Source organism: Lipotes vexillifer, unplaced genomic scaffold (genome assembly GCF_000442215.2).
Source record: "Lipotes vexillifer unplaced genomic scaffold, Lipotes_vexillifer_v1.1 scaffold951, whole genome shotgun sequence".
In the NCBI taxonomy this organism is placed as follows: Eukaryota; Metazoa; Chordata; class Mammalia; order Artiodactyla; family Lipotidae; genus Lipotes; species Lipotes vexillifer.
The window spans coordinates 1,840,103-1,863,085 of NW_006793664.1; the positions used below are offsets into that span (position 1 = coordinate 1,840,103).

A 22,983-nucleotide genomic window follows, 5' to 3' on the forward strand; every position below is an offset into this window, starting at 1 on the left:
GGGTTTTTAAAATGTAGAAAAGGACCTGAAGCACAGAGAAACATCTTGTTTCAATTGATTACCAGGAACACAGCAGTTTTACTCATTAAGATGTTTAGGGGAAGATATGGAAAGGCAAGATTGTAAGCAATTTCTTAAACCCGCTTATTTTGAAATTTAGATTTTTAATTTGCAATTTGGAATTTTCTATTTTAGAAGTCTTCGATGACTGAAATAAAATTAAAAGTTATTCAAAATTCACAACACTAAGGATTAAAGAAATTTAAAGAATTAAACTTCAGATTTTTAAAAATAAGTCTGTAGCATTTATACTTCTGAAGTTATTAAAGCTAAGATGACACTAAGTCTTTCAGAACACTATTTAAGAAAGGAAAAAAAAAACTGGCTTTATGGAATGGTTTTCAATATTTGACATGGTCTTGGTCAGTCTCTAGCCTAAGAGCTGGATCTTTGAAGACTCTTCCTGCAGTTCAATCCTGTAGCTACGTTTCAAGTTGCAACATTTTACAAATTCAAGAGGGTTGGGATGCGGGGGTGGGATGGGGGGGTGGGATAGGGAGGGTGGGAGGGAGACACAAGAGGGAGGAGATATGGGGATATATGTATACATATAGCTGATTCACTTTGTTATACAGCAGAAACTAACACACCACTGTAAAGCAATTATATTCCAATAAAGATGTTAAAAAAAAAAGAATGAAGGTAAACTGTCATCAGTAAAATACCCAGGATAATGTAACATGGGAGAGCGAAAACAAACATAGCTATTATAAAAATTATAAAAATACACACATTCTAAGTTGTTAGGATTGATGATCTTTGTTGAAATACATTGTAGTCTAAATTCTCTGACGAATAAGTAAAGTGTGAAGTTCATCTGCCAATGAAGGATTCAGACGACAAGCCTTAAAAATCAAAGAAAAAGTTATTTAGACATATTATGAATTGTTGGAGCTTTTGTTTTTAAGAAATAGAGTGCAATGATTTAAGGGAATTTCAAAGTTATACATTTCTATTCTGATTTCTTAATTAGGGAGATTCAAGTTAACCTATGCAAAGTATTAATAGATCGTAACTAAAAATAACCATGCTATTATCCTTTGGGAGAGAAAATTCTCAGTGCTAAAAATAATGGATTTACACATTGATAGTATTCTAAGTTATGAATTATCAAAATAAGTAAAATAGAAAGCATTAACATTTGGCCTCAAACCTGTTATGTGAATAGCAGCATGTATAATTTTTTTAAACATATGATCTTGTTATGCCTAAATTAGCAATAAGGTGCATAATTTCATAGTATGTCAGGAATTTGAAAGACAGAAGTTACCTCATCCAGACCTTACTCCATGCAGAAACTGTCCCTTTTAGTACCCATGACAGTTGGTTACCAGATATTTGCTTGGTTGCTTCTAGCGGCAAGAAGTCAGCACCTTGGCTTCTGCACACGGCCCCCCAAGCTGAGGTGTTGGCACAGCCATTTCACACTAGGTTCAAGGCCTCTACGTGTGGCACCCTATGAGCTAGTCAAACTAGACTAAGCACAAAAGGAAAAAGAATGGGACTTACACCATTGGTTCTCCTGGTTCTCAGGCCTTCAGACTCAGACTGGAACTAAACCACCAGCTTTTCTGAGTCTCCCAGCTTGCAGATGACAGACAGTCTTTGCAGTCTCCATAATCATGTACAAATTAGTATATATAGGGGAGGAGGATAACATGGCGGACTAGAGGGACCTGAGCTCACCTCCTCTCACAAAAACACCAAACAACTAACTGCTGAAAAGCATTGACAAAAAAAGGACTAGAACCTACCAAAAAAGATATTCTACTTCGAAAAACAAAGAAGCCGCAACAAGACGGTAGGAGGGTTGTATTCACGATACAATCAAATCCCATATCCACTGGGTAGGTGACCCACAAACTGGAAAATAATTATATTGTGAGGTTCTCCCATAGGTGTGAGTTCTGAGCCCCCATGTCAGGCTCCAGTGGTCTGGCATTGGGAGGAGGAACCCCTTAGAGCATTTGGCTTTGAAGGCCAGTGGGACTTGATTGCAGGAGTTCCAGAGGACTGGGGGAAACAGAAACACCACTCTTGGAGGGTGCACACAAGGTCTCATGTGCACCAGGACCCAGGGGAAAAAGGCGTGACTTAATAGAAGCCTAGGCCAGACTTACCTGCTGGTCTTGGAGGGTCTCCTGGGGGAGGTGGAGGGCAGCTGTGGCTCACCACGGGGAAAAGGACACTGGTGGCAGAGGTACTGGGGAGTACTCATCAGCGTGAGGTGTCCTGGAGGCTACCATTGCAATGCCAAGACCTGGCCCCACCCAACAGCCCACGGCTCCAGTGCTGGGAAGCCTCAGGCCAAACTACCAACAGGGCAGGAGCACAGCCCCACCCATCAGCAGACAGGTTGCTTAAAGTCTTCCTGAGCTCACAGCCACCTCAATACACCCCTGCCCATCAAAGGAACAAGACCCAGCTCCACCCACCACTGAGGAGACATCAGTCCCTCCCACCAGGAAGCTTGCACAAGCCTGTTAGATCAGCGTCACTCACCAGGGGGGCAGACACTACAAGCAAGACGAGCTATAATCCTGTAGCCTGCAGGACGGCAAACACAGAAAGTTAGATAAAATGAGATGGCAGAGGAATATGTTCCAGAGGAAGGAACAAGATAAAACCCCAGAAGAACTAAGTAAAGTGGAGATAGGCAACCTACCTGAAAAAGAATTCAGAATAATGAAGTAAAGATGATCCAAGGTCTCAAGAAAAGAATGGAGGCACAGACCAAGAAGCTACAAGAAATGTTTAACAAAGCTAGAAGATTTAAGGAACAAACAGTTGGATAATAACTGAAATGAAAAATACACTAGAAGGAATAGCAGAATAACTGAGGCAGAAGAACAGATAAGTGAGCTGGAAGACAGAGTGGTGGAAATCACTGCCCCGGAACAGAATGAAAAAAAAAGAATAAAAAGAAAGCAGGACAGTCTCAGAGACCTCTGGGACAATATTAAACACCAACATTTGCATTATAGGGGCCACAGAAGGATAAGAGAGAGAGAAAGGGCCTGAGAAAATATTTGAAGAGATAATAGCTGAAAACTTCCCTAACATGGGAAAGGAAACAGTCACCCAAGTCCAGGAAGTGCAGAGAGTCCCATACAGGATAAACCCAAGGAGGAAAATGCTGAGACACATTAATAAAATTGACAAAAGGTAAAGACAAAATATTAAAAGCAACAAGAGAAAAGCAACAAATAACATACAAGGGAATCTCTATACAGTTATCAGCTGGTTTTTTAGCAGAAACTGCAGGCCAGAAGGGAGTGGCACAATATATTTAAAGTGATGAAAGGGAAAAACCTACAACCAAGAATACCCAGCAAGGCTCTTGTTGAGCTTTACAGACAAGCAAAAGCGAAGAGAATTCAGCACCACCAAACCAGCTGTACGGCAAATGCTCCAGGAACTTCTCGAGGTGGAAAGGAAAAGCCCACGACTAGAAACAAGAAAATTACAAATGGGAAGGCTCATCAGTAAAGGCAAACATACAGTAAACATGGGAAATTATCCACACACAAATATATCAAAACCAGCAATCATGAGGAGAGTACAAATGCAGGATATTGGAAATGCATTTGAAATGAAGACACCAGCAACTTAAAACAATCTTGTGTATATATATATAGCCTGCTATATCAAAACCTCATGGTAACTGCAAACCAAAAATGTACAATAGATAAACATGCAAAAAGAAAAATATCCAAACACAACACTAAAGTAGTCATCAAATCACAAGAGAAGGGAACAAAAGAGGAACGGAAGAAAAAAGACCTACAGAAACAAATCCAAAACAATTAACAAAATGGCAATAAGAACATACATATCGGGGTGCTGGGAAGATGGCAGAGGAGTAAGACGCGGAGATCACGTTCCTCCCCACAGACACACCAGAAATACAACTACACGTGGAACAACTCCTACAGGCCATCTACTGAACGCTGGCAGAAGACCTCAGACCTCCCAAAAGGCAAGAAACTCCCCAAGTATCTGGGTAGGGCAAAAGAAAAAAATTAATTAAAAACAGAGACAAAAGAATAGGGACGGCACCTGCACCAGGGGAAGGGAGCTGTGAAGGAGGAAAGGTCTCCACACACTAGGAGCCCCTTCGCGGGCAGAGACTGCGGGTGGCGGAGCGGGGAGCTTCGGGGCCGCGGGGGAGAGCGCAGCCATGGGGGTGCGGAGGGCAAAGCGGAGAGATTCCCGCACAGAGGATCGGTGCCGACCGGCACTCACCAGCCCGAGAGGCTTGTGTGCTCACCCGCCGGGGCGGGCAGGGCTGCGAGCTGAGGCTCGGGTTTGGTCGGAGCGCAGGGAGAGGACTGGGGTTGGCGGCTTGAACATAGCCCGAAGGGGTTAGTGCACCACGAGGTGCGCGAGGAGAGGGGACTCAGAGCGCCACCTAAACGAGCTCCAGAGACGGGTGCGAGCCGCGGCTACCAGCGCGCACACCAGAGACGGGCATGAGATGCTAAGGCTGCTGCTGCAGCCACCAAGAAGCCTGTGTGCAAGCACAGGTCACTATCCACACCTCCTCTCCCGGGAGCCCGCGCAGCCCACCACTGCCAGGGTCCCGTGAGCCAGGGACAACTCCCCCGGGAGAACGCCCGGCGCGCCTCAGGCGGGTGCAATGTCACGCTGGCCTCTGCCGCCGCAGGCTCGCCCCGCATCTGTACCCCTACCTCCCCCCGGCCTGAGTGCGCCAGAACCCCCGAGTCAGCGGCTCCTTTAACCCCGCCCGTCCTCTCTGAGCAAAAAACAGATGACCTCCAGCGACCGACACGCAGAGGCAGGGCCAAATCCAAACCTGAGGCCCTGGGAGCTGTGAGAACAAAGAAGAGAAAGGGAAATCTCTCCCAGCACCCTCAGAAGCAGCGGATTAAAGCTCCACAATCAACTTGATGTACCCTGCACCTGTGGAATACATGAATAGACAGCGAATCATCCCAAATTAAGGAGGTGGACTTTGAGAGCAAGATTTATCTTTCCCCTTTTCCTTTTTCTGTGTGTATGTGTATGCTTCTGTGTGAGATCTTGTCTGTATAGCTTTGCTTCCACCATTTGTCCTAGCGTTCTATCCGTCCATTGTTTTTTTAATTTTTTCTTAATAATTAATTTTAATTTAAATAACTCTACTATACTTTACCTTCTTTCTTTCTTTCTTTCCTTCCTTGCCTCCTGTAGACAACGAATCATCCCAAATTGAGCACGTAGACTTTGAGAGCAAGTTTTATGATTTTTTCCCCTTTACCTCTTTTTGTGAGGGTGTATGTGTATGCTTCTGTGTAAGATTTTGTCTGTATAGCTTTGCTTCCACCATTTGTCCTAAGGTTCTACCCATCCCTTTTTTTCTAAATAATTATTTTTTAATTAAATAACTTTATTATACTTTTATTTTACTGTATCTTCCTTCTGTCTTTTTTCCTTCCTTCCCTCCTTCCTTCCTTCCTCCCTCCCTCCTTTCTTTCCTTCTTGCCTTCTTTTCTTCTTTCTTCCTTCCCTCCTTCCCTCCTTCGTTCCTTCCTTCCTTCCCACCTTTCTTTCTTTCTTTCTTTCTTTCTTTCCTTCTTTCTTTCTTTCGTCCTACTTCTACTAATTCTCTCTACTTTCTCTCCCTTTTATTCTGAGCCGTGTGGATGAAAGGCTCTTGCTGCTCCAGCCAGGAGTCAGGACTCTACCTCTGAGGTGGGAGAGCCAACTTCAGGACACTGGTCAACAAGAGACCTCCCAGCTCCACATAATATCAAATGGCGAAAATCTCCCAGAGATCTCCATCTCAACACCAGCACCCAGCTTCACTCAACGACCAGCAAGCTACACTGCTGGACAACCTATGCCAAACAAATAGCAAGACAGGAACACAACCCCACCCACTAGCAGAGAGGCTGCCTAAAATCATAATAAGTCCACAGACACCCCAAAACACACCACCAGACGTGGAGCTGCCCACTAGAGAGACAAGATCTAGCCTCATCCACCACAACACAGGCACTAGTCCCCGCCCCCAGGAAGCCTACACAACCCACTGAACCAACCTTAGCCACTGGAGATAAACATCAAAAACGACGGGAACTATGAACCTGCAGCCTGCCAAAAGGAGACCCCAAACACAGTAAGATAAGCAAAATGAGAAGACAGAAAAACACACAGCAGATGAAGGACCAAGATAAAAATGCACCAGACCTAACAAATGAAGAGGAAATAGGCAGTCTACCTGAAAAAGAATTCAGAATAATGATACTAAAGATGATCCAAAATCTTGGAAATAGAATGGACAAAATGCAATAAATAGTTAACAAGGACCTCAAAGAACTAAAGATGAAACAAGCAACGATGAACAACACAATAAATGAAATTTAAAAAACTCTAGATGGAATCAATAGCAGAATAACTGAGGCAGAAGAAAGGATAAGTGACCTGGAAGATAAAATAGTGGAAATAACTACTGCAGAGCAGAATAAAGAAAAAAGAATGAAAAGAACTGAGGGCAGTCTGAGACCTCTGGGACAACATTAAATGCACCAACATTCGAATAATAGGGGTTCCAGAAGAAGAAGAGAAAAAGAAAGGGACTGAGAAAATATTGGAAGAGATTATAGTTGAAAACTTCCTAATATGGGAAAGGAAATAGTTAATCAAGTCCAGGAAGCACAGAGAGTCCCATAAAGGATAAATCCAAGGAGAAACATGCCAAAACACATATTAATCAAACTGTCAAAAATTAAATACAAAGAAAGCATATTAAAAGCAGCAAGGGAAAAACAACAAATGACACACAAGGGAATCTGCATAAGGTTAACAATTGATCTCTCAGCAGAAACTCTGCAAGCCAGAAGGGAGTGGCAGGACATACTGAAAGTGATGAAGGAGAAAAACCTGCAACCAAGATTACTCTACCCAGCAAGGATCTCATTCAGATTTGATGGAGAAATTAAAACCTTTACAGACAAGCAAAAGCTGAGAGAGTTCAGCACCACCAAACCAGCTTTACAACAAATGCTAAAGGAACTTCTCTAGACAAAAACACAAGAGAAGGAAAAGACCTATAATAACAAACCCAAAACAATTTAGAAAATGGGAATAGGAACATACATATCGATCATTACCTTAAATGTAAATGGACTAAATGCTCCCACCAAAAGACACAGATTGGCTGAATGGATACAAAAACAAGACCCATATATATGCTGTCTACAAGAGACCCACTTCAGACCTAGAGACACATACAGACTGAAAGTAAGGGGATGGAAAAAGATATTCCATGCAAATGGAAACCAAAAGAAAGCTGGAGTAGCAATTCTCATATCAGACAAAGTAGACTTTAAAATAAAGACTATCAGAAGACACAAAGAAGGACACTACCTAATGATCAAGGGATCAATCCAAGAAGAATATATAACAATTGTAAATATTTATGCACCCAACATAGGAGCACCTCAATACATAAGGCAGAAACTAACAGCCATAAAAGGGGAAATCGACAGTAACACATTCATAGTAGGGGATTTTAACACCCCACTTTCACCAATGGACAGATCATCCAAAATGAAAATAAACAAGGAAACACAAGCTTTAAATGATACATTAAACAAGATGGACTTAATTGATATTTATAGGACATTCCATCCAAAAACAACAGAATACACATTTTTCTCAAGTGCTCATGGAACATTCTCCAGGATAGATTATATCTTGGGTCACAAATCAGGCCCTGGTAAATTTAAGAAAATTGAAATTGTATCAAGTATCTTTTCCAACCACAACGCCATGAGACTAGATATCAATTACAGGAAAAGATCTGTAAAAAATACAAACACATGGAGGCTAAACAATACACTACTTAATAACGAAGTGATCACTGAAGAAATCAAAGAGGAAATTAAAAAATACCTAGAAACAAATGACAATGGAGAAACAACGACCCAAAACCTATGGGATGCAGCAAAAGCAGTTCTAAGAGGGAAGTTTATAGCAATACAAGCCCACCTTAAGAAGCAGGAGACATCTCGAATAAACAACCTAAACTTGCACCTCAAGCAATTAGAGAAAGAAGAACAAAAAAACCCCAAAGTTAGCAGAAGGAAAGAAATCATAAAAATCAGATCAGAAATAAATGAAAAAGAAATGAAGGAAACAATAGCAAAGATCAATAAAACTAAAAGCTGGTACTATGAGAAGAAAAATAGATAAACCATTAGCCAGACACATCAAGAAAAAAAGGGAGAAGACTCAAATCAATAGAATTAGAAATGAAAGTGGAGAAGTAACAACTGACACTGCAGAAATACAAAACATCATGAGAGATCACTACAAGCAACTGTATGCCAATAAAATGGACAATCTGCAAGAAATGGGCAAATTCGTAGAAATGCACAACCTGCCAAGACTGAATCAGGAAGAAATAGAAAATATGAACAGACCAATCACAAACACTGAAATGGAAACTGTGACTAAAATTCTTCCAACAAACAAAAGCCCAGGACCAGATGGCCTCACAGGCGAATTCTATCAAACATTTAGAGAAGAGCTAACACCTATCCCTCTCAAACTCTTCCAAAATATAGCAGAGGGAGGAACACTCCCAAACTCATTCTACGAGGCCACCATTACCTTGATACCAAAACCGGACAAGGATGTCACAAAGAAAGAAAACTACAGGCCAATATCACTGATGAACATAGATGCAAAAATCCTCAACAAAATACTAGCAAACAGAATCCAACAGCACATTAAAAGGATCATACACCATGATCAAGTGGGGTTTATTCCAGGAATGCAAGGATTCTTCAATATACGCAAATCAATCAATGTGATAAACCATATTAACAAATTGAAGGAGAAAAGCCATATGATCACCTCAATAGATGCAGAGAAAGCTTTTGACAAAATTCAACACCCATTTATGATAAAAAACCCTGCAGAAAGTAGGCATAGAGGGAACTTCCCTCAACATAATAAAGGCCACAACATAATAAAGCCCACAGCCAACATCATCCTCAATGGTGAAAAACTGAAAGCATTTCCACTAAGATCAGGAAGACAAGGTTGCCCACTCTCACCACTCTTATTCAACATAGTTTTGGAAGTTTTAGCCACAGCAATCAGAGAAGAAAAGGAAATAAAAGGAATCCAAATCGGAAAAGAAGAAGTAAAGCTGTCACTGTTTGCAGATGACATGATACTATACATAGAGAATCCTAAAGATGCTACCAGAAAACTACTAGAGCTAATCAATGAATTTGGTAAAGTAGCAGGATACAAAATTAATGCACAGAAATCTCTGGCATTCCTATATACTAATGATGAAAAATCTGAAAGTGAAATCAAGAAAACACTCCCATTTACCATTGCAACAAAAAGAATAAAATATCTAGGAATAAACCTACCTAAGGAGACAAAAGACCTGTATGCAGAAAATTATAAGACACTGATGAAAGAAATTAAAGATGATACAAACAGATGGAGAGATATACCATGTTCTTGGATTGGAAGAATCAACATTGTGAAAATGACTCTACTACCCAAAGCAATCTATAGATTCAATGCAATCCCTATCAAACTACCACTGGCATTTTTCACAGAACTAGAACAAAAAATTTCACAATTTGTATGGAAACACAAAAGACCCCGAATAGCCAAAGCAATCTTGAGAACAAAAAATGGAGCTGGAGGAATCAGGCTGCCTGACTTCAGACTATACTACAAAGCTACAGTAATCAAGACAGTATGGTACTGGCACAAAAACAGAAAGATAGATCAATGGAATAGGATAGAAAGCCCAGAGATAAACCCATGCACATATGGTCACCTTATCTTTGATAAAGGTGGCAGGAATGTACAGTGGAGAAAGGACAGCCTCTTCAATAAGTGGTGCTGGGAAAACTGGACAGGTACATGTAAAAGTATGAGATTAGATCACTCCCTAACACCATACACAAAAATAAGCTCAAAATGGATTAAAGACCTAAATGTAAGGCCAGAAACTATCAAACTCTTAGAGGAAAACATAGGCAGAACACTCTATGACATAAATCACAGCAAGATCCTTCTTGACCCATCTCCTAGAGTAATGGAGATAAAAACAAAAATAAACAAATGGGACCTAATGAAACTTCAAAGCTTTTGCACAGCAAAGGAAACCATAAACAAGACCAAAAGACAGCCCTCAGAATGGGAGAAAATATTTGCAAATGTGCAAACTGACAAAGGATTAATCTCCAAAATTTGCAAGCAGTTCATGCAGCTCAATAACAAAAAAATAAACAACCCAATCCAAAAATGGGCAGAAGACCTAAATAGACATTTCTCCAAAGAAGATATACAGACTGCCAACAAACACATGAAAGAATGCTCAACATCATTAATCATTAGAGAAATGCAAATCAAAACTACAATGAGGTATCATCTCACACCAGTCAGAATGGCCATCATCAAAAAATCTAGAAACAATAAATGCTGGAGAGGGTGTGGAGAAAAGGGAACACTCTTGCACTGCTGGTGGGAATGTGAATTGCTTCAGCCACTATGGAGAACAGTATAGAGATTCCTTAAAAAACTACAAATAGAACTACCATATGACCCAGCAATCCCACTACTGGGCATATACCCTGAGAAAACCATAATTCAAAAAGAGTCATGTACCAAAATGTTCATTGCAGCTCTATTTACAATCGCCAGGACATGGAAGCAACCTAAGTGCCCATCGTCGGATGAATGGATAAAGAAGATGTGGCACATATATACAATGGAATATTACTCAGCCATAAAAAGAAACGAAATTGAGCTATTTGTAATGAGGTGGATAGACCTAGAGTCTGTCATACAGAGTGAAGTAAGTCAGAAAGAGAAAAACAAATACCGTATGCTAACACATATATATGGAATTTAAGAAAAAAAAATGTTATGAGGAACCTAGGGGTAAGACATGAATAAAGACACAAACCTACTGGAGAATGGACTTCAGGATATGGGGTGGGGGAAGGGTGAGCTGTGATAGGGTGAGAGAGATACATGAACATATATATACTAACAAACGTAAGGTAGATAGCCAGTGGGAAGCAGCCACATGGCACAGGGAAACCGGCTCGGTTCTTTGTGGCTGTCTGGAGGGGTGGGATAGGGAGGGTGGGAGGGAGGGAGACAAAGAGGGAAGAGATATGGGAACATATATATATGTATAACTGACTCACTCTGTTATAAAGCAGAAACTAACACACCATTGTAAAGCACAAGAGGGAAGAGATATGGGAACATATGTATATGTATAACTGATTCACTTTGTTATAAAGCAGAAACTAACACACCATTGTAAAGCAATTATACCCCAATAAAGATGTTTAAAAAAAAAAAGAACATACATATCGGTCATTACCTTAAATGTGAATGGATTCAATGCTCCAACCAAAAGACACAGACTGGCTGAATGGATACAAAAACAAGACCCATATATATGCTCTCTACAAGAGACCCACTTCATATCTAGGGACACATACAAACTGAAAGTGAGGGGATGGAAAAAGATATTCCATGCAAATGGAAAGCAAAAGAAAGCTGGAGTAGCAATTCTCATCTCAGACAAAATTGATTTTAAAATAAAGAATGTTACAAGAGACAAAGAAGGACACTACATAATGATCAAGGGATCAATCCAAGAAGACATAAAAATTGTATATGCCCCCAACATAGGAGCACTTCAATATGTAAGGCAACTGCTAACATCCATAAAAGGAGAAATTGATGGTAACAATAATACTGGGAGACTTTAACACGCCACTTACCTCAATGGACAGATCACCCAGACAGAAAATCAGTAAGGAAACACAGGCTTTAAATGATGCATTAGACCAGATGAACTTAGTTGATATTTACAGAACAATGCATCTGAAAGCAGCAGAACCCACATTCTTTTCAAGTGCACATGGAATATTATCCAGGATAGATCACATGCTGAGCCATAAAGCGAGCCTCAGTAAATTTAAATGAAATCATATCAAGAATCTTTTCTGACCACAATGCTATGAGATTAGAAATCAACTACAAGAATTAAACTGTAAAAAGCACAAACAGGTGGAAGCTAAACAATATGCTACTAAACAACCAATGAATCACTGAAGAAATCAAAAAGGAAATCAAAAAATACCTAGAGACAAATGAAAACGAAAACAATGATTCAACCCTATGGGACTCAGGAAAAGCAGGTCTAAGAGGGAAGTTTATAGCAATACAGTCTTACCTCAGGAAACAAGAAAAATCCCCAATATACAACCTAACCTTACACCTAAAGCAACTAGAGAAAAAGAACAAACAAAACCCAAAGTTAGCAGAAGGAAAGAAATCATAAAGATCAGATCAAAACTAAACGAAGTAGAAATGAACAAGAGAAAAGATCAATGAAACTGAAAGCTGGTTCTTTGAAAAGATAAACAACACTGATAAGCCTTTCGCCAGACTCATCAAGGAAAAAAGGGAAAGGGCTCAAATCAATAAAATTAGAAATTAAAAAGGAGAATTTACAACTGGCACCACAGAAATACATAGGATCATAAGAAGCTACTTACCACAAGCAACTTTATGCCAATAAAATGGCAACCTAGAAGAAATGAACAATTTCTTAGGAAGATACAATCTCTCAAAACTAAACCAGGAAGAAATAAAAAATATGAACAGACCAATTACAAGTACTGAAATTGAAACTGATTAAAAAACTCCCAACAAATAAAAATCCAGGACCAGATGTTTTCACAGGCAAATTCTATCAAACATTTAGAGAAGTTAACACCTATCCTTCTGAAACTATTTCAAAAAATTTCAGAGGAAGGAATACTCCCAAACTCATTCTATGAGGCCACCATCACCCTGATACCAAAACCAGACAAAGATACCAGAAGAAGAGAAAATTACAGGCCAATATCACCAATGAACATAGATGCAAAAATCCTCAACAAAATACTACCAAACCAAATCCAACAATACATTAAAAGGATCATACATCATAATCAAGTGGGATTTATCCCAGGGATGCAAGGATTTTTCAATATCTGCAAATCAGTGTGATACACCATGTTAATAAATTGAATAAAAACCATATGATCTGCATAGATGCAGAAAAAGCTTTTGACAAAATTCAATACCCATTTATGATAAAACCTGTTCAGAAAGTGGGCATAGAGGGAACCTACCTCAACATAATGAAGGCCATATATGACAAACCCACAGCTAACATCTTAGTAGTGAAAAGCTGAAAGCATTCCCTCTAAGATCAAGAATAAGACAAGGATGTCCACTCTTGCCACTATTATTCAACATAGTTTTGGAAGTCCTAGCCACAGCAATCAGAGAAGAAAAAGAAAGAAAAGGAATCCAAATTGGAAAAGAAGTAAAACTGTCACTGTTTGCAGATGACATGATACTATACATAGAAAATCCTGAAGATGCTACAAGAAAACTACCAGAGCTCATCAATGAATTCGGTAAAGTTGCAGGATACAAAATTAATACAGAGAAATCTCTTGCATTCCTATACACTAACAATGAAAGATCAGAAAGAGAAATTAAGGAAACAATCCCATTTACCATTGCATCAAAAAGAATAAAATACCCAGAAATAACCTAGCTAAGGAGGCGAAAGACCTATACTCCGAAAACTGTAAGACACTGATGAAAGAAATCGGATGACACAAACAGATGGAAAAATATATCATATTTTGGGATTGAAAGAATATTGTCAAAATGATTATACTGCCCAAGCCAATCTACAGATTCAATACAATCCCTATCAAATTACCAATGGCATTTTTCACAGAACTAGAACAAAAAATTTTTAAACTGTATGGAAACCCAAAAGACTCCAAAAAGCCAAAGCAATCTTGAGAAAGAAAAATGGAGCTGGAGGAATCAGTTTCCCTGACTTCAGACTATAGTATAAAGCTGCAGTATGGTACTGGCACAAAGACAGACTTGCAGATCAGTGGAACAGGATAGAAAGCCCAGAAGTAAACCCATGCACCTATGGTCAATTAATTTACAACAAAGAAGGTAAGAATATACAATAGAGAAAAGACAGTCTCTTCAATAAGTGGTGCTGGGGAAACTGGACAGCTACGTGTAAAAGAATAAAATTAGAACATTCTCTAACATCATACACAAAAATAAACTCAAAATGGATTAAGGACCTAAATGTAAGACTAGATACTATAAAAGTCATAGAGGAAAACATAGGCAGAACACTCTTTGACATAAATCACAATATCTTTTTGGTTCCACCTCCTAGAGTAATGAAAATACAAACAAAAATAAATGGAACCTTAATTAAACTTAAAAGCTTTCACACAGCAAAGGAAACCATAAACAAAATGGAAAGACAACCCACAGAAAGAATATTTAATCTCTTGTTGGTTGCATCATTTGTAAACTCCAAAATATACTGGGTTGGTGAAAAAATTCATTTTGGTTTCTCCATAAGATGTTATGGGAAAACCCAAATGAAAATTTTGGCCAAGCCAATACAAAATAATTGCGCTCATGCAGCTCAATATATTTTTAAAAACCCAATCAAAAACTGGGCAGAAGATCTAAGAGACAGATGGCCAAAAAGCACATGAAAAGATGCTCAATGTCGCTGATTAGAGAAATGCAAGTCAAAATTACAGTGAGGTATCACCTAACATCCATCAGAATGGCCATCATTAAAAAGTCTACAAGAGGGGCTTCCCTGGTGGCACAGTGGTTGAGAGTCCACCTGCCAATGCAGGGGACACGGGTTCGTGCCCCGGTCTGGGAAGATCCCACATGCCGCAGAGTGGCTAGGCCCATGAGCCATGGCCACTGAGCCTACACGTCCGGAGCCTGTGCTCTGCAATGGGAGAGGCCACAGCAGTGAGAGGCCCGTGTACTACAAAAAAAAAAAAAGTACAAGAGGAGGATGGGGGAAGATGGCTGAAGAGTAAGACGTGGAGATCCCCACAAATACATCAGAAATACATCTACACGTGGAACAACTCCTACAGAACACCTACTGAACTCTGGCAGAAGACCTCAGACCTCCCAAAAGGCAAGAAAGTCCCCACGTACCTGGGTAGGGCACAAAAAAAAAGCAAAAACAGAGACAAAGAATAGGGACAGGACCTGCACCTCTGGGAGGCAGCTGTGAAGGAGGAAAGGTTTCCACAAACTAGAAGCCCCTTCGTGGGCAGAGACTGTGGGTGGTGGAGGGAGGAGGCTTCAGAGCCACGGAAGAGAGCACAGCAACAGGGGTGCAGAGGGCAAAGCGGGGAGATTCCCGCACAGAGGATCGGTGCCGACCGGCACTCACCAGCCCGAGAGGCTTGTCTGCTCACCCACTGGGGCGGGTCAGGGCTGGGAGCTGCAGCTCAAGCTTCGATCGGATCCCAGGGAGAGGACTGGGGTTGGCGGCGTGAACACGGCCTGCAGGGGGTTAGTGCTCCATGGCTGGCCGGGAGGAGTCCGGGGAAAAGTCTGGACCTGCCAAAGAGGCAAGAGACTTTTTCTTCCTTCTTTGTTTCCTGGTGCACGAGGTGAGGGGATTAAGAGCGCTGCTTAAAGGAGCTCCAGAGACAGGCGCAAGCCGGGGCTAAAAGCGTGGACCCCAGAGACAGGCATGAGACGCTAAGGCTGCTGCTGCCGCCACCAAGAAGCCTGTGTGCGAGCACAGGTCACTATCCACACCTCCCTTCCGGGGAACCTGTGCAGCCCTCCACTACCAGGGTTCCAGGATCCAGGGACAACTTCCCCAGGGAAAATGCACGGCACGCCTCAGGCTGGTGCAACGTCATGCTGGCTCCTGCCACCGCAGGCTTGCCCCGCATCTGTACCCCTCCCTCCCCCCGGCTTGAGTGAGCCAGAGCCCCCGAATCAGCGGCTACTTTCACCCCGTCCTGTCTGAGCGAAGAACAGATGCCCTCCAGCGACCTACATGCAGAGGCGGGGCCAAATCCAAAGCTGGGCCCCGGGAGCTGTGCGAACAAATAAGGGAAATTTCTCGCAGCAGCCTCAGGAGCAGCAGATTAAATCTCCACAATCAACATGATGTACCCTGCATCTGTGAAATAGCTGAATAGACAACGAATCATCCCAAATTGAGGAGGTGGACTTTGAGAGCAAGACATTATTTTTTCCCCTTTTCCTCTTTTTGTGAGTGTGTACGTGTATGCTTCTGTGTGAGATTCTGTCTGTACAACTTTGCTTTCACCATTTGTCCTAGGGTTGTGTCTGTCCGTTTTTTTTACTTAAAATTTTTTTCTTAATAATTATTTTATATCTTTTAATAACTTTATTTTATCATTCTTCATTTTATTTTATCCTCTTTCTTTCTTTCTACTTTTTCTCCCTTTTATTCTGAACCATGTGGATGGAAGGCTCTAGGTGCTGGAGCCAGGAGTCAGTGCTGTGCCTCTGAGGTGGGAGAGCCAACTTCAGGACACTGGTCCACAAGAGACCTCCCAGCTCCGCGTAATATCAAACGGCAAGAATCTCCCAGAGATCTCTATCTCAACACCAAGACCCAGCTTCACTCAATGACCAGCAAGCTACATTGCTGGACACCCTATGACAAACAACTAGCAAGACAGGAACACAACCTCACCCATTAGCAGAGAGGCTGCCTAAAATCATAAGGCCACACACACCCCAAAACACACCACCAGACGTGGACCTGCCCACCAGAAAGACAAGATCCAGCCTCATCCACCAGAACACAGGCACTAGTCCCCTCCACCAGGAAGCCTACACAACCCACTGAACGAACTTTAACCACTGGGGACAGACACCAAAAACAACGGGAAATACGAACCTGCAGCCTGCAAAAAGGAGACCCCAAACACAGTAAGATAAGCAAAATGAGAAAACAGAAAAACACACTGCAGATGAAGGAGCGAGATAAAAACCCACCAGACCTAACAAATGAAGAGGAAATATGCAGTCTACCTGAAAAAGAATTCAGAATAATGATAGTAAAGATGATCCAAAATCTTGGAAATAGAATGGACAAAATGCAAGAAACATTTAACAAGGACCTAGAAGAACTAAAGAAGAAACAAGCAACGATGAACACCACAATAAATGAAATTAAAAATACTCTAGAAGGGTTCAATAGTAGAATAAATGAGGCAGAAGAATGGATAAGTGACCTGGAAGATAAAATAGTGGAAATAACTACTGCAGAGCAGAATAAAGAAAAAAGAATGAAAAGAACTGAGGACAGTCTCAGAGACCTCTGGGACAACATTAAACACACCAACACTCAAATTATAGGAGTCCCAGAAGAAGAAGAGAAAAAGAAAGGGACTGAGAAAATATTTGATGAGATTATAGTTTAATACTTCCCTAATATGGGAAAGGAAATAGTTAATCAACTCCAGGAAGCACAGAGAGTCCCATAAAGGATAAATCCAAGGAGAAACACACCAAGACACATACTAATCAAACTGTCAAAAATTAAATACAAAGAAAACATATTAAAAGCAGCAAGGGGAAAACAACAAATAACACACAAGGGAATCCCCATAAGGTGAACAGCTGATCTTTCAGCAGAAACTCTGCAAGCCAGAAGGGACTGGGACATATTCAAAGTGATGATGAAGAAAAACCTACAACCAAGATTACTCTACCCAGCAAGTATCTCATTCAGATTTGATGGAGAAATTAAAACCTTTACAGACAAGCAAAAGCTGAGAGTTCAGCACCACCAAACCAGCTTTACAACAAATGCTAAGGGAACTTCTCTATGCAAGAAACACAAGACAAGGAAAAGACCTACAATAACAAACCCAAAACAATTAAGAAAATGGGAACAGGAACATATATCGATAATTACCTTAAATGTAAATGGATTAAATGCTCCCATCAAAAGACACAGACTGGCTGAATGGCTACAAAAACAAGACCCATATATATGCTGTCTACAAGAGACCCACTTCAGACCTAGGGACACATACAGACAGAAAGTGAGGGGATAGAAAAAGATATTCCATGCAAATGGAAACCAAAAGAAAGCTGGAGCAGCAATTCTCATATCAGATTAAATAGACTTTAAAGTAAAGACTATTACAAGAGACAAAGGACACTACCTAATGATCAAGGGATCGATCCAAGAAGAAGATATAACAATTGTAAATATTTATGCACCCAACATAGGAGCCCCTCAATACATAAGGCAGAAACAGCCATAAAAGGGGAAATCGACAGTAACACATTCATAGTAGGGGACTTTAACCCCCTACTTTCACCAATGGACAGATCATCCAAAATGAAAAAAATAAGGAAACACAAGCTTTAAATGATACATTAAACAAGATGGACTTAATTCATATTTATAGGACACTCCATCCAAAAACAACAGAATACATATTTTTCTCAAGTGCTCATGGAACATTCTCCAGGATAGATCATATCCTGGGTCACAAATCAGGCCTTGGTAAATTTAAGAAAATTGAAATTGTATCAAGTATCTTCTCCGACCACGCTATGAGACTAGGTATCAATTACAGGAAAAGATCTGTAAAAAATACAAACACACGGAGGCTAAACAATACACTACTTAATAACGAAGTGATCACTGATGAATTCAAAGAGGAAATCAAAACATACCTAGAAACAAATGACAATGGAGACACAACGACCCAAAACCTATGGGATGCAGCAAAAGCAGTTCTAAGATGGAACTTTATAGCAATACAGTCCCACCTTAAGAAACAAGAAACATCTTGAATAAACAACCTAACCTTGCACACCTAAAGAAATTAGAGAAAGAACAAAAAACCCCCAAAGTTAGCAGAAGATCGGATCAGAAATAAATGAAAAAGAAACGAAGGAAACAATAGCAAAGATCAATAAAACTAAAAGCTTGTTCTTTGAAGAAGATAAACAAAATTGATAAACCATTAACCAGACTCATCAAGAAAAAAAGGGAGAAGACTCAAATCAACAGAATTAGAGATGAGAAAGGAGAAGTAACAACCGACACTGCAGAAACACAAAAGATCATGAGGGATTACTACAAGCAACTCTATGCCAATAAAATGGACAACCTGGAAGAAATGGACAAATTCGTAGAAATGCACAACCTGCCAAGACTGAATCAGGAAGAAATAGAAAATATGAACAGACCAATCACAAACACTGAAATTGAAACTGTGATTAAAAATCTTCCAACAAACAAAAGCCCAGGACCAGATGGCTTCACAGGCGAATTCTATCAAACATTTAGAGAAGAGCTAACACCTATCCTTCTCAAGCTCTTCCAAACTATAGCAGAGGGAGGAACACTCCCAAACTCATTCTATGAGGCCACCATTACCCTGATACCAAAACCAGACATGGATATCACAAAGAAAGAAAACTACAGGCCAATATCTCTGATGAGCATAGATGCAAAAAGCCTCAACAAAATACTAGCAAACAGAATCCAACAGCACATTAAAAGGAGCATGCACCATGATCAAGTGGGGTTTATTCCAGGAATGCAAGGATTCTTCAATATACGCAAATCAATCAATGTGATAAACCATATTAATAAATTGAAGAGAAACCATATGATCATCTCAATAGATGCAGAGAAAGTTTTTGACAAAATTCAACACCCATTTATGATAAAAACCCTGCAGAAAGCAGGCATAGAGGGAACTTCCCTCAACATAATAAAGGCCATATATGACAAACCCACAGCCAACATTGTCGTCAATGGTGAAAAACTGAAAGCATTTCCACTAAGATCAGGAACAAGACAAGGTTGCCCACTCTCACCACTCTTATTCAACATAGTTTTAGAAGTTTTAGCCACGGCAATCAGAGAAAAAAAGGCACTAAAAGTAATCCAAAGCAGAAAAGAAGTAAATGTCACTGTTTGCAGATGACATGATTCTATACATAGAGAATACATAGCCAAGACATCCTAAAGATACTACCAGAAAACTACTAGAGCTAATCAATGAATTTGGTAAAGTAGCAGGATACAAAATTAATGCACAGAAATCTCTGGCATTCCTATACACTAATGATGAAAAATCTGAAAGTGAACACTCCCATTTACCATTGCAACAAAAAGAATAAAATATCTAGGAATAAACCTACCTAAGGAGACAAAAGACCTGTATGCAGAAAATTATAAGACACTGATGAAAGAAATTAAAGATGATACAAACAGATGGAGAGATATACCATGTTCTTGGATTGGAAGAATCAACATTGTGAAAATGACTCTACTTCCCAAAGCAATCTATAGATTCAATGCAATCCCTATCAAACTACCACTGGCATTTTTCACAGAACTAGAACAAAAAATTTCACAATTTGTATGGAAACACAAAAGACCCCGAATAGCCAAAGCAATCTTGAGAACAAAAAATGGAGCTGGAGGAATCAGGCTGCCTGACTTCAGACTATACTACAAAGCTACAGTAATCAAGACAGTATGGTACTGGCACAAAAACAGAAAGATAGATCAATGGAATAGGATAGAAAGCCCAGAGATAAACCCATGCACATATGGTCACCTTATCTTTGATAAAGGTGGCAGATTAGAACACTCCTAACACCATACACAAAAATAAGCTCAAAATGGATTAAAGACCTAAATGTAAGGCCAGAAACCATCAAACTCTTAGAGGAAAACATAGGCATAACACTCTATGGCATACATCAGAGCAAGATCCTTTTTGACCCACCTGCTAGAGAAATGGAAATAAAAACAAAAATAAACAAATGGGATCTAATGAAACTTCAAAGCTTTTGCACAGAAAAGGAAACCATAAACAAGACCAGAAGACAACCCTCAGAATGGGAGAATATATTTGCAAATGAAGCAACTGACAAAGGATTAATCTCCAAAATCTACAAGCAGCTCATGTAGCTCAATAACAAAAAAAAAAACAACCCAATCCAAAAATGGGCAGAAGACCTATATAGACATTTCTCCAATAAGATATACAGATTGCAGGGCTTCCGTGGTGGCGCAGTGGGTGAGAGTCTGCCTGCCGATGCAGGGGACACAGGTTCGTGCCCTGGTCCAGGAAGATCCCACATGCCGCGGAGTGGCTGGGCCCGTGAGCTATGGCCGCTGAGCCTGCGCGTCCGGAGCCTGTGCTCCGCAGCGGGAGAGGCCACAACAGTGAGAGGCCTGCGTACCGCAAAAAAAAAAAAAGGGATACAGATTGCCAACAAACACATGAAAGAATGCTCAACATCATTAATCATTAGAGAAATGCAAATCAAAACTACAATGAGATATCATCTCACACCAGTCAGAATGGCCATCATCAAAAAATCTAGAAATAATAAATGCTGGAGTAGGTGTGGAGAAAAGGGAACACTCTTGCACTGCTGGTGGGAATGTGAATTGGTACAGCCACTATGGAGAACAGTATGGAGGTTCCTTAAAAAACTACAAACAGAACTACCATATGACCCAGCAATCCCACTAGTGGGCATATACCCTGAGAAAACCATAATTCAAAAAGAGTGATGTACCAAAATGTTCATTGCAGCTCTATTTTCAGTAGCTAGGAGATGGAAACAACCTAAGTGTCCATCATCAGATGAATGGATAAAGAAGATGTGGCACATATATACAATGGAATATTACTCAGCCATAAAAAGAAAAGAAATTGAGTTATTTGTAGTGAAGTGGATGGACCTAGAGTCTATCATACAGAGTGAAGTAAGTCAGAAAGAGAAAGACAAATACCGTATGCTACCACATATATGGAATCTAAGATAAAAGAAAATGTCATGAAGAACCTAGGGGTAAGATGGGAATAAAGACACAGACCTACTAGAGAATGGACTTGAGGATATGGGGAGGGGGAAGAGTAAGCTGTGACAAAGCGAGAGAGAGGCACGGACATATATACACTACCAAACATAAAATAGATAGCTAGTGGGAAGCAGCCACACAGCACCAGGGAGATCAGCTCGGTGCTTTGTGACCACCTAGAGGGTGGGATAGGGAGGGAGACACAAGAGGGAAGGGATATGGGAACATATGTATATGTATAACTGATTCACTTTGTTATAAAGCAGAAACTAACACACCATTGTAAAGCAATTATACTCCAATAAAGATGTAAAAAAAAAATGTCTACAAGTAACAAATGCTGGAGAGCGTGTGGAGAAAAGGGAACCCTCCTACAAGGTTGAGGGGAATGTAATTGGTGCAGCCACTATGGAAAACAGTATGGAGTTTCCTCAAAAAGCTAAAAATAGAGCTGCGATGTGATCCTGCATCCCACTTCTGGGCATGTATCTGAAAAAAACCATAATTCAAAAAGAACATGCCCCCCAGTGTTCATAGCAGCACTATTCACAATAGCCAAGACATGGAAACAGCCTAAATGTCTATTGACAGGTGAATGGGTAAAGAAGACGTGGTACTTTAGTTGCAGCATGCCAGGTGTTCGTTGCAGCATGCAGGATGCTGCAACTAAAGATCCCACACACCGCAACGAAGATCCCACGTGCTGCATCTAAGACCTGGAATAATGGAATAATTCCAACTGCAGCAACATGGATGGACGTAGAGATTATCATACTAAGTGAGTAAGCCAGAGAAAGACAAGTATCATATGATATCACTTATATGTGGAATCTAAAAATGTGGTACAAATTAACTTACTTACAAAACAGACTCAGACTTCAGAAACAAACATGGTTACCAAAAGGGAAAAGTGGGGCAGGAGGGATAAATTTAGAGGGTGGGATTAACATATACACACAACTAACTATATATAAAATAGATAATCAATAAGGATCTACTGTATAATACAGGGAACTTTACACAATACTCTGTAATAACCTATATGGGAAAGGTATCTGAAAAGGAATAGATACATGGGGCTTCCCTGGTGGCGCAGTGGTTGAGGGTCCGCCTGCCAATGCTGGGGACACCGGTTCGAGCCGTGGTCT

The 22,983-nt window shown here is 40.4% G+C and overlaps 1 protein-coding gene across 1 annotated transcript in view; it reads right to left on the reverse strand.

Moving 5' to 3' along the window:
- The window catches only part of LRP2BP (LRP2 binding protein), a 48,674-nt gene that overhangs the window by 3,980 nt on the left and 21,711 nt on the right, over positions 1 to 22,983 (reverse strand). Inside the window, exon 8 of the mRNA XM_007466525.1 lies at positions 793 to 905. Coding sequence (XP_007466587.1) covers positions 840 to 905 — 66 coding nt within the window. The 3' untranslated portion in view covers positions 793 to 839. The remainder of the gene's footprint in view (positions 1 to 792; positions 906 to 22,983) is intronic.